The following is a 13,269-nucleotide window of genomic DNA, read 5'->3' on the forward strand; positions in this document are numbered from 1 at the left end:
ATGCCGTAGAGATGGGCCTAACGACGATCTGGACACATTGCAAGGTTGAAGAGCATTGCATGAAAGCAGACAATTCTACAAGGAAAACTAGAATGCCTAGCCAGCTTCCTAGTATATCGTAATAATAGGCCATTTCATCTAACGACTTAGAATGTGCCACATGGCTTCATAGGATTTTAGAGTTTCATAAAATGCTTTAGTGTTGGCCAAGTAAAGAAATTGTCTTTATCTAGAGTTGCCACTAAGAGTTGAATAGAACCTTAGTCCACCTACTTCATAATTCTCACCACTCCACCAAGAGATGCATCTTGATGTGGAGATGGTTTGGCTTTACCAAAAACATACACTCAGCATTGTTTGTGAATTCTTCACACATAAGAGGACATTATCTCTTTTTGTCCCTACATGAAAATTCTACACACGAAAGAGAGCAAAAAAGAAAGAATACTCTATTGGTTCCCCTCATATTCTGCATAAAGTGGTTTTTATTTACACAAAATGGTTTATGTTTACACTATGATGTCCATTCTTTGAGCTTATTATCACCATGGCTTCTTTTTAAGGGCTTTCAAACAATTTCCATATTGTATATTTCAATTTAGTCTAGATCCAAGGAAATACTTGACAAAAGAGTTAATTAAAGTAGCATTCCAATTGCCCACCATTAAGTTACATCCTTCTTTTCTACATTTACACTTGTATTCCTTCACAAAGGGTCCTTTTTCATAGGGGTTAGAAATTCAAGCATCCTTACCATGCCATTACGAGATTTAGCATAATTGGACCAGCTTTCAGAATTTTGTTAAAATCTTGAACCAGTCCACCGCACAATTGGTACTGGAAATAGGGCCTAGTCTTTGTAATCCATATTATTGTAAGGACAAAAAAACTCTTGGATAAAGTTCACTTTCCTCCTGGAGTTCCAACCCATGTCTTGACACATTTGATCGGAATGCCAGATTCCAGCTCCACCAATGCAAACTTGCTGAGGAAATGGAGTACTTCGCATATGTTGTACCCAATCATGTGAATCTTTCTCCATATCATGTACACTAGGAAGAGCAAGTTTTCCAGAAAGAAAATATGCAAGCCACCGTGCACTCATTTCTGAAGAGTGCAAATGAGAAAACTTTAGCTGGTAGCCCAAAATGGCTAGGTATGGAATATGAGGATGGAGTGTACCGCTGCTTACGACAAGAAATGCAACTCCAGTGTTAGTAAGAGGGACATTCAAAACATGCACCGATATGGAAGGTTCTATTCCACAGTATTTGTAATGGAATAAAATGGTAAGGTGGATAACCAATTTGTTAATTATAATTAAACAATCCAAATGCACGACCCCGTGTAGGAATCGAGATAATGGAAAAATAATGACGCATACCGGTATAAGGGTATAACCCCAATAGAGTCCTGCAATACTGGCGAGTACTCCTTAGGAAGCATTGACATCAGCTTTTTGTTACTGTCGTAGCCTGTTCCTAATATCACAACGTCTGCCTCAATCTCTCTGCCATCGTCGAGCGTTACGCCCTTCTCACAGAATCTCCAGTGACGTGCCTTGTGAAGAATAATTTCACCTTGTTCAACTCTCGGGAAAAATAACTCTGGTACGATGAAGAGCTTGCAGGAGGTAGCAAAATCAGAGAAGGAATGCTTTGGTATGAGTCCATATTTGCGAAGGGGTAGATTACGCAGAAGATAAAGCTCTGCTATCTTTGAGCGTGCCCATCTCTGCAGGAATGGCACACCGTATTTAATCAGTTTCATACTAATCATTACATCAAATCACCGCAGCCCACTTCCTAAGTTTGCATTTGAAAAGGCTGATATGAATGTGTTTTACAGGCCTAAAATGATGTGATTAAAAAGTACGAACAATCACCAGGTTAACCAAGTAGGACGAGAGTTACCAGTGGAGAAAGGCACGTTGACAGGACACTAAGTAAAATGCCCTGACCAGGTTTGGACATCAGCAGTTCAGAAAAGCGCGTAAGATACATGCAAGCTATCAACTTTGCGAAAGTCGGCCGGTTAAGAAACACCCACTTTGGCGTTCTATAAATGAGATGACAAGGATGGCCATGGATACCTGTCACACGAGCATAACATAGTGCTTTATGAAAGGTTTTTATTTTTCTAGGGGGAGGGGGGGGTTCTGAAATATAGGCTATAGCACTTTATATTATGCAGAAAATACAATATAAAGGTGTTGCTTCCTTGTGACATCTGACACGAAGGGAAGTACAACACATTAGCCAAAGAAAACTATGATTCGAAAGAGACTTCTCTGATAAGGAGAGAATAACTTGAAGTCAACAGCTAGCAAAAAACTAATTTTTTTGCCTTCAGAGATCTAGTAAGCTCAGCAAAGCTTCATCTTGAAGAGATCTCATTTACCTTGCCCTTCTTGAAGACCAGCTCTTACCAATTGCCAGAGAACATAAAAAAATCATTAAGCCTGCCTTTATCACCCACAAGCACTTTTTTTCGTGTTAGATTCATTGAAATAGAAGCCTTTTCCATAGTTTTGCCTATCCTCCATCAAGTTCTTTTAGTGACCACACACTCCCAAAATAGGTGCATATGTGTGTCCTTTATGCAAAGTGAAAAAAGAAACTAGGGGAAAATCCTTGGATTCCACTTTGCAAGTTGTTCTCTAATAGGAAACTTGCACACAAGCAATCTGCATAGTAACAGATAAAACTTGAACGACAAGGTAGCAGGCCTTCCTTGCTCTCCTAAGTCTATTACTCCACACTATAATTCCATCAAGCGGGGCATATCACTTTCACTGATCTCGGGCTATTGTAGCCCCTTGCAAAGAAAGATGCCTAAAATCCTTGGGAAAACAATGATTTAAAGGCTTCCATTATCAACTGAAAATCCCTTAAGTAATGTTGAAATTACTACTAGTTGGCTAATCCTCCTTGATTCTATCTAGCAGTGAACTCATCAAGTTCATGCAATAATATCATCAATCGACCTCCATTAGTTGCCTCCAAGATCCCAAATATCATAAAACACTTTAAGACCCTTCTTATGTAACCTTCTCACTAATCTAGGGTGGGAGCGAATAAAAGGAAACCCTCTCGTGAAGGCCTAGTTGGAAGGCTAGAGAGATCTCCCAAGTGAAGCATCATAATAAAGAGTCCTCAACTTCAACCATGAAGTTCAGAATGAGTTTCTTTTAAGGTGACATCAAAGAGAGTAAGATCCTGCCATGGCCCATGGCTCCTCAACACCCTGAGGCCAAAATTTTCCAATCTAAAACATTGACATCTTCACCCATGGTTGACTACATGCCAACTGCAAAAGCCATTTAAATGGCCTTCATTGCTTCATTTCCCAACCTGCCTTCCACCTTTGCAACAACTGCTAGATACGACGGAATAGCATGCCATGGATCCCTCTATATGAAATGCTTCAATAAAGCATCAATCTTCTTCAAAGTGTTACCTGAAAAAGGGAAAATCTAAGACATAAACCATAAAGAATATCATAATATGCTTCCCAAGAGTACGTCTACTTGCAAAACATAATTTCTTTCCTGTCTACTTATCAAACTTTAGCATATGGAAACACCATTCACACTTATCAACCCTGAGTGAAACACCATATTGAGTGTCCCAAATATGTAAGAATTTACCCAAGCTTTAGCCACCTAGAATCAAACTTATATGACTGGTCAGGGATACCATCCCAAGTGAGACTTACAGTTGTTGTCTTAGCATGATTTATCTTAGAATCTGATACTAAAGCAAAGTTTTCAAAAATTGTCAATAGATTTTTTATATTCTCTTTAAATTCTACTAAAAAATTGGTATTGCGAACAGAAGCAAGAGTCGTTTGGTAATGTAATCCCCTTAATGAAACCTATATTCTGATAGTGATCCAACTGATAAAGCAGGGGCTCATTGGCAATTATGAACAGTAAGGGAGCCAAAGGGCAATCCTGATGGATGGACCTCTACAAAAAGAATCTATGATAGAGGTAGCCATTCAAAGAAGGTCGAGCAGAAGCATTAGTCAAGAGAATTCCAACCATCAAGTCCCTGCATTGTTTTAAGTACAAAGTCCCAAGAAATTTTGTCATAGGTCTTCTCTAAGTAGAGATTGAGGATTACCAATCTCTCATTACGAGTAATAGCATAATGAATAGCAAATAGAACATTAAGAATAAGATCTCGAATATTCCTACCATGCATAAAGCCATATTGTCTTACATGGATGGTCCTACCTAGGATATACTTTTTGTTTGCCATCACTTTAGCCAATATTTTGGACACACAACTCAATAATGAAAGGGTCTCCAATGAGTAGGAATCTTACGATTATGGCTTTTAGGAATAAGCTTGATAATGCTTGTATTAATTTCTATAGCTTTAGCTTGAAATATTTTTTTTTCCACTAGACTCGATTTTAATGAGATAGAAGATTCATCCCTTAAGGAATAACCTCAAAAAGTCAATTTTGTTTAGTTGCCATGTAGTATAGGTAGGCATTGAAAAAAGATAAGTGTGCACTATGCATATAGTATTTGCACACATACAAATTCATTATGTATGTGCAGCATCTACAAGGGGGCCAAGCCATGAACTATATAAGTTTTGGTCAACTAGATAACATCAAACTCGGCCTTATAGCCTCGAGGGTCACTACTTAAAGACCTAATATATCACGTGTGTTTAAAGGGTATTATTAAAACCCTTTATTTCTAAATCGTAGGGTTTTAAAATGACCCCTTTTTTAATGTACATTCTTTTTCAATACCCCGACTAAAAAACCGCTTCACTAACTATATTTTTGTTGAAAATTGTGAATTTTTGCTATTAAAAAATCCCTTATGTTAAGGACACGTGCAAGATATTTACATCTATGAGTGACCCTTCAGGTTATAGCTTTCTTGGAAGCCAAATGGATGATTCTCTCATGTGGTCCATCACCCTTCTAGAGTACCCTAGACAAGAAGATTGTTGCTATCCCAATAGTTTACACATCTTGAAAAGGGCATACTATTCAAGAGTTCATAGTAACCTTTGGAATATTGTCTATTTCATTTTTCATAACTTCTTTAAGTTAGATGAATTAAAGTGGTGACATGACATAATGAAGATTGGTTTTTGTAACAATATGTTTTACTCTCGAAGAAGAAATAGAACCAACAAAGTTTGGCATCGGCAAGAAGACAAACTTAGCTTTACCTTAATACAAATCAATTGACTTTTCAGATCGTGCATGATGGAATGGATTTTTACCTTGATTGGCATCCGAAGCTTCCATGGCGATATCAACAGCGGATTTCATATATCCAACCACAATGACTCGCTTTCCACTTAGTTGCTGTCTTGCAGCTTCATTATCCAGCATCGAGTATTCCATTGAATGTAGCACGGTTCCAGAAAATATGTCAGGTCCTCCACCAGATGGAAACGTGGGTACGATGGGGCAATCTCCGAAACGACCAACGCACATGACTAGGAAATCGAAATGAAGCCACTGCACAGGTGCGGTCCAAACGTATGTTAAACAATACATTGAAAAGATTCCAAAGAGCCGACATTCCCTTAAAATAATATTAAGCACAGAATCTCACGGTGATGACGTTTAAGAAACATTAGAGAACCTCTTCTTCAATCTCCGTTGGAAGTTGTCCTGCTGACTGCTTCTGCACACGCAATTGCCAAACCTTACCACGACCATTCTCTTCTTCTTCACGGGCGAAAGCTGTACCATTGTTCCCCCATAAACCGGTAAAGCCAGTATTGCCTGCGAACCTTGATCTGATTTCCATAACCTTGCAGTTGAACCGAATTCTCTCCTTTAACTGAAATCGCTCTGCATAGCTTTCCAGGTATTCTACGACTTGTTCATTCGGTGGATTTAAAGGAGTGCCCGCAGGCCAAGGGAAGTCTGAAAATTGGTACCCGTCTCTGGGCGACTGCAGCTTCGTGGTGGCACAAGTGTACCGCCAGATGCCACCAATACAATCCCGGGCTTCCAAGACTGTGGGCTTGATTCCATGTTGCATGAGGTGCTTGCAAGCAGCAAGGCCAGTCATTCCTGCCCCGACGATGCACACTTTTCGGTCGGATAGCGGCACTGGATCCTCCATTGCGATATCTAAGCGAGGGAGTGAGGAATCAAATTATGGGCGCTGCAATGCGAGCTGGTAGAAATGAGCAGAGGGACAAATGCGGGATGTCTAGCAACTACGTGATTTCTCATACGAGCCGCGCTAGCTATATAGTGTTGCAAAGACTACCGGAGGGTGCAAAGGCTGCTGACGGTGCGAGAATGTTCAGCAACGGAGCTACGATACAAAGCGCCGGAGATTGATTTACGGGATGACCACACGTGACGGGACCAACTCTAGCGTCAGCGACTGTTTTGAGAGTCTTGTTCCTCGAAAACAACATGTTAACTTCACTACTTGGACTTCAACTCAAAACAACACATATTCAAGCTTTGTACTTCCATATTCTTTGATGTCATCATCCCATAGCACATCATACATTGCCCTCGCCCAAGTTGAGCCTTCTATAGGCATGGTACCACCTTGACCAAAGAGAGAGAGAGAGAGAGAGCCCTTTGGACTTAAGATATCACCATGTGCCAAAAGGAGCCTAGTTCAAAGTGTCCATGCCAATAGCCCTAGTCCAAGATTGTCATTTCTTTGTAGCCTAGTTTATAATGTTCATTACAATGGAAAATAATACCCTACCATCATTACTTATTGTCTAAGGTTCCGCCAGGTAGATAATTCAATGGAGAATTGTTTACCTTATCCTCCATTAAAAAATAATTTCTTTATTTCTTTCATATTTCCTTGCATACTTTCTTTTTTCAACGATTACCATTCAACTTTGTGTGTCCATTCAAGTTATAGTATTGTGGATGAGAAAGAATATTAACAAACACAAATCATATATACTTGTGTAGAATGTGGTTAAAGTGTTCCTTTTATTAGCACTATTCAAAGGCTCATAGTGATTTTCCTCATGTTATTCTATCTAAGGGCCTTTAATTAATGTATCACATGGGCTATTTGTGTATATTAAAGGGATGACATGGGATTACAATGGCTTTGCCACCTTGTTCAATACTTTATTATCTTAATATATAACACTTAGTGAAGACTTTAAAATTTGCACCCTAGTGAAACCACATGTGATAAGCATATACATTGTGGGGAAGAAAATAGGGGTGAAGAGTTTTAGTATAGGTCACTTAGTGAAGAGTTTAACTCGAGTGAAACCACATGACAAGCATGTGCACTAGGGGGGAAAAAAGATGGGTGAGTTAGAGCTTCTCCATGTTGCCTAGATTAGCTCAATGGCAAATCTAGAGGCTTCTGATCCACATTCCCTCTGCTAATATTTGCAACTTTAAATTTGATAAATTTTCTCAAAAATTAGCATAACTTTCTCATACAAACTTTGAATTAGCCCTCGAAGAACTCAAATCAATCAGTGCAAGTCATCTAGAGCCATCTATAAGCTAGAATTTTAGCTTACAAAAAACTTGTATATGAAGTTTAAGTATAGTTACATTTTCATTGAACCCTTGAAAATGGTAGAATGGGCTAATATTTATAACTCTCTATTGGAGAAAGTTCCACCCAATGTCCTATACTTCCATATGTGTGTCCCGAAAAGATTCATTCAATGACCTACACTTCCATAACTAAATCCATCTCTTATATTTTACTTGGTGCACTGATTAAAAAATATGAATAATTGAGATTGTGCAAGAGATTGTTTTAACTAGCACTCGTTTTTTGGATGATCTACTTTTAGTTTTGGTATTCTCAATTTCTTGATCTTTAGTCCTAAGCTCCACCCTTTGATTCACCTCATTTTCATAATAGCTCTCACTTAAATTTCCAAAATAGCTCTCACTTACATTTCAATTCTACACTTCATAGTCCAAAAGGCAAAATCATTAGAACCTATTGGAATCACCATGTAAATTCAGCACAAGATCAATGTGAAAGAAACTCACATATGTAAACCACAACTTACAACAAGAAATAAATAGGGTTCTTACAAAAAATTCCATTGGCAAGGTGGCCTAGTTAGAACACCCCCCACCCCCCCCCCTCTCTCTCTCTCTCTCTCTCTCTCTCTCTCTCTCTCTCTCAGCTCGCATGCGCTGGCTTACCTTCAATGCATGAATGACACCAAATGAGACCGGAGCGCTTTTGCCACCACTTTGGATCAAAACACTAGAACATATTTACTTGTTTGTTGTGCTTTAGTATTTTGATGTACTAGATAACTAATAGGAGTGTACCACTTCAAGTTGGGTGCAGTACCCTTTGAAACCTTTTTATGTGGTTGGATATATACATTTTAGAGAATGGATGAAATACAAATTTGACAATCCTTATTCATTTTATGGAAGAATGAAGATTATGATTACATTACCTTGGGGTGCTTAACCAAGATGTTAGTAGTACTATGACAGTAGCCAACACACACACACACACATGCATGCATGGATACACAATGCACACGCATTCATGCACATATGGACACACACACGCATGCGCACGCGTGCACACACACACACACACATGCACGTATGCATGCCCACACCCACACACACACATGCATGCATGCATGGACACACAATACATGCACATGTGAACACACACACACACACACACACACACACATGCACAAATGCACACACAGATTGGTCATGGAAGATATTTCAATTCTAAAGCACCCCGAATTTCTATTTGAGGTGCATGCAATTTTGAGGTTGGCAAGGGTTTGTCGAATGCAAGTGTCCCCGCAACAATCATTTTTTCGATCATGTATTGGGATGGGTATAATGCAATGTTATTTTGAGTTGCATGCAATAGTGAGGCTGATTGTGCAAGATACTTCAATTCAAAAGCAACCCACATTGCTATTTCGACTTGCACACAATTGTGAGGTTCGGCAAGGGGTTTTTCAAATGCAAGTGTCCCATTTGCAGAGATGACAATGATGTTTTTAATCGTGCATGCAAGGTAAGTTGCCTAGGATGGGTGTGTAGAGGTCAAGTGAAGTGGAAGATATTTCAATTCAAAAGCACAATGCATTGTTATTTTGAGTTGCACGCAAGAGTTAGATCCATGGATTTTTTATTGAGTGCTTATATATTAATATAAAACCTTGGCGAATGTTTTCAAGCTAATTTTTTTGTTTCACAATATTGGTAGAATGTAGTAGTTTTTTATATTATTTCTTTTGAATTTTAAAGGGAAAAATGTAAATCTTGGCAAAATTTTAAATATTTTTTGCACAAAAGTTTCAAATTCATGCGAATGTTTCAAACATCTATTTTTATTAGGGCATACAAACTTTCAATGCCAATATAGAAATTTAGCTTCGTAAAAAAACTAATTTCAAAAAATCCCATGGTTAGATCGATTATGGAAGATATTTTAGTTCGGAAGCACCCTACATTGTTATTTTAATTTGCACATAATTGTGAGGTTGGGTTCACGACGAGTTTACTGAATGCAAGTGTCCCCTTTGCAGGGGTGACAATGATGTTTCTTTGAATCTAGGTATGTTGTATTGTATTGTGTTTTGTAGTAGAGGGAGCGGAGTGGAAGATATTTCAATTCAAAAGCAGCTCACATTTTTTTTTAAAAAGGAAAAAAGTATTTGTATTATATCATATCAAAAGATCAATCTTTATAAATCCTTGATTACATAAGAGGACCAATAAGGATGTTTTTATCGAAGCTATGCTTATACATTAATATAAAATCTTGGCAAAAGTTTTTTGAGCCCATTTTTTTAGTTTCAAAATATTGATAGGATGTAGTACACTATTATATATTTATTTATTTTTAATTGAAGTAAAAAGTCTTAGCAAAACTTTAATTTTTTTTTGTATAAAAGTTTTAAATCCTAGCAAATCTTTCAAACGCTTATTTTTATTAGGGAATACAAACTTTCAACACCAACATAAAAGTTTGTCTTTATCCATGAGGACCAGCCCCCAAGGGGAGAAGCAAAATTGGCACATAACATCTTTGTGAGTAAGTAAGAGCTCTGGTATATAGAAGAATTGTGCTTCCTTCAACACACATTTATTTGGGACTAATGTTCCTTGTCAGCAGGATGCATACCATGTATCCCAGAAAAGTAACCACCAGTAGACTAAGAAGAGAGACCAGCATAGCAACTAGCTGAAGGTCCATCAAAGGGTGTAGTAGCGGGTCCATCATTATTCATCTCATACTCAATATTTGGATAGGTTTTCTTACTAAAGGGAGTTGGCGCCCCAAGGTTCATCAAGGTCCTGGTTGGGTTGAAGGTAAGCCTAGTTAAGGCTTTCAATCATCCCTTCAAGTCTCCTTTTTTCTTGTCCCACCGAGCAAGAAAGCTAGAATCAATAGCAATATCAACCTTATTAAAATGAAAGTTATTCCTAGATAGCCATATGAACCATAAGTCATGTGCACTGATCTGTGCACATTTTGTCTTGCTTGTTCCTGTAGGCGATCCTAGAAGAATGGCCTTCCAATATAAGAGTTCCCCTATTTTCTTATAAATAAATTTTCAGACCTTTCTAGCATGAGGACATGCAACAAAAAGTTGAAAAACATCCCCATCCAAACCTGGGCATTTTTTGCATTTACCATTACCTTTCCCAATGTTCAAACTTTTCACATTAGTCTAAACAGCTTTGTGAAGTAGAAGCCATAGAAGAGCATACATCTTTATGGAATTTGCTTATCAACACCTTGGAAAACCTTTACTTCCACTTCTCTTTGCTATCATAGAGCTTCCATCTAGCATTTAAGATCCTGAAAAGATCATTAGGGGAGAATTGGGGTCTCAAAAGGGCCTCATAAGGAATGGGTTAAGAAATAGATTAGGCCTAATGCAAGCCCTCTTGTGGGGTTCAATGGATTCCTAACCCCCCCCTACCTAGGTGGGTTAAGCCCTGTTGATCCCACCTCTTACACCTAGGAGGGGGCCACCTCTTACACCAAGGAGGGGGCACTTTTCCCAAAGTCAAAATTTTGAAATTCGAATTAGAATTCTCTCTCTCTCCCTCCTCCCCCCATTCTCCAAAGTCAAACTTTTGAATTTTGAATTCCCTCCTCCCCCCATCCTCCTCGTCTCCCTCCTCCCTCCTCCTTCTCTTCAACACGTCCCATTCCTCCTCCTCCTTTTCCTCCTCCTCCTCCTCCTCCTCCTCCTCCTCCTACTCTTACTCCTACTCCTCCTCCTCCTCCTTCTCCCCTCCTCCTCCCTCCTCCCTCCTTCCTCCCCCCCTCCTCCTCCCTCCTCCCCCCCCCCCCTCCTTCTTCTCTTCCACACGTCCCATTCCTCCTCCTCCCTCCCCCTCCTCCTCCCTCTTCCCTCCTCCCTCCCCCCCTCCTCCTCCCTTTGTCCACATGCCTCCTCCTCCCTCCTCCCACATGCATCCTCCTCCTCCCCCCCCTTGCTGCTTTTTCCTGCTCCTCCTCCTCCCTCATGCTCATCCATTCTCCTCTTCCCTCATGCTCATGCTTGCTCCTCCTTCCTCCTACTCATGCATGCTCCTCTTGCCTCTCATGCTCATGCCTTCTCCCGTTGCTTCTACTACTCCTACTCATGCGTATTCGTCTGCCCTCATCCTCACACCTAGTCTTCCGCTTGCTTCTCCTCTCTTGTAATCATTCATGGTCCTTCTCATCATTTCTCAAACATGACCTACCTTCTATCATGGCCTATTATAGTCTCTGTAAACTCTGTGACTATTGATGGCACCATTTGGGGAGATCTCCCATGTTACCATGTGATCGTACAGTTGCAGGATCAATATGTGATCCAGGATCTTTGTTTTCAAGAAAATAATCACCTTGAACCACTGGAGGTCCTCTACAGAGGAGAATATGAGCTAAAAGGTCGATTCCATAGTGCTTCAATGTACTTTCTTACTTTGTATTATCCACAGTGGTGCATTTATTTTTCAAAGTTCCCTTAGTTGTTCTTTTAGGAACTTCATGGAGGATGATAGGGTGGTAGAGCAAGCTAAGGGTGTCCACCTTTTGGCCACTTTCCATGGCTTGGGAGGGTGGAGAACATCCTTTTTTGCACTCAAATTGGGAAATTTGACCTACTTCCTTAAGTATTTAGTTCCCAAAGTCTTAAGACAAAACACCACACATGCCTTTGTGCACATAATGGTGTGATCTGATCAAAAATTGGAGTAACCCTTAAAAACTTTTTTTTTACAACAGACTTCAGGGTCATAGCACTTATCACACTTTTTCACAAACAAACACTCTGACACTAAATTCACAATTTCTCCCTTGTTATACATCAAATGAAGGTAAAACTTGATAGGAAGTGTTTTCACATATGGTGGAACTTAACTTGATTTTTTGAAAGGGTTTATATAAATAATAATAATTTTTGTAAATTTATGAAGGACAAAAAAAGGTACATGTTTTTGTACCACAACATTTTTTTAGTATTATGATTAATTGAACAAATCCAATTTGATAGAGGGTTAGTGGACACACAAGGCTATGTGATGGAAGTGAAAAATCTCAAATTTAACGGTTGGATTTTGAGAGATCTAAGATTAATTTTTACTTTCACTATTTAGAGGAGTGGTTAAAGAAAAATGAAATAAATATAATAATTTGTGCACACAACCAATTATGTCAAAAATCACATATATTAACCTCCTCCACGTGATAAATCTAAGAAAAAGAATTTGGTTAAAATTGACTTAGGGAAGTGTCAATTTTGGCCTCCCCATGTTAAAATCCTCTTTTTTAAGGAAAAGGGGCCAGCCAAGCCTAATTAGGCTTGGAAACGTAGGCTTGGTAGATCACCAATCCTAGTGGCCACCATTTGGGGGGTGGCATGGTGAACATGTGGAAGGCTGACTCATTAGACAGCTCATCTAAATTGCGTCATCATCTTGCCACGTAAGCAAGTTTGACTATGGTCACCAATGCCACGTCCCCACCTCTTGCCACCTCCCCACCTCTTGCCACCTCACACATCATCAATGTCCACCTCATTAGCTCACTCTCTTCCACATCATCACACGAGCTACCACATCACCTTGCCACATCACAATGATTTGCTACCTCACCATTCTACATTTCTGCCATCTCAGCCACGTGTGCCACCTCATCAAGCCACATCATAGGTATGGTTGGAGCCCAGTCATCAGTCAGTTGCCGCCACCTCAGTCTTCCACCTCATCTTTGCCAACTCATCATTGCCACCTCATGCTACCATATCATAAAGC

General features: G+C 39.4%; 1 protein-coding gene across 1 annotated transcript; it reads right to left on the reverse strand.

Moving 5' to 3' along the window:
• Positions 1-850: 850 nt before the first annotated feature.
• Positions 851-6,115, reverse strand: LOC147880730 (putative flavin-containing monooxygenase 1). The gene is made up of 5 exons (XM_087370338.1): positions 5,627-6,115; positions 5,259-5,499; positions 1,914-2,092; positions 1,385-1,734; positions 851-1,184 (listed from the first exon to the last, which is right to left on the reverse strand). Exons 1-5 carry the CDS (start codon positions 6,113-6,115, stop codon positions 851-853), a joined length of 1,593 nt encoding a protein of 530 aa, XP_087226464.1.
• Between the last annotated feature and the right edge of the window lie 7,154 nt (positions 6,116-13,269).

This window comes from Dipteris shenzhenensis, chromosome 32, assembly GCF_047967505.1.
Source record: "Dipteris shenzhenensis isolate YYH24624 ecotype China chromosome 32, Dip_SZ_1.0, whole genome shotgun sequence".
NCBI lineage: Eukaryota > Viridiplantae > Streptophyta > Polypodiopsida > Gleicheniales > Dipteridaceae > Dipteris > Dipteris shenzhenensis.

Coding starts and splice junctions, on each gene's coding strand:
- LOC147880730 (XM_087370338.1), bottom strand. CDS start 6,115: ATGGAGGATCCAGTGCCGCTATCCGACCGAAAAGTGTGCATCGTCGGG. Junction 5,500..5,626: donor CAACGGAGATTGAAGAAGAG/GTTCTCTAATGT, acceptor GCACCTGTGCAG/TGGCTTCATTTCGATTTCCT. Junction 1,735..1,913: donor CAACGTGCCTTTCTCCACTG/GTAACTCTCGTC, acceptor CCATTCCTGCAG/AGATGGGCACGCTCAAAGAT.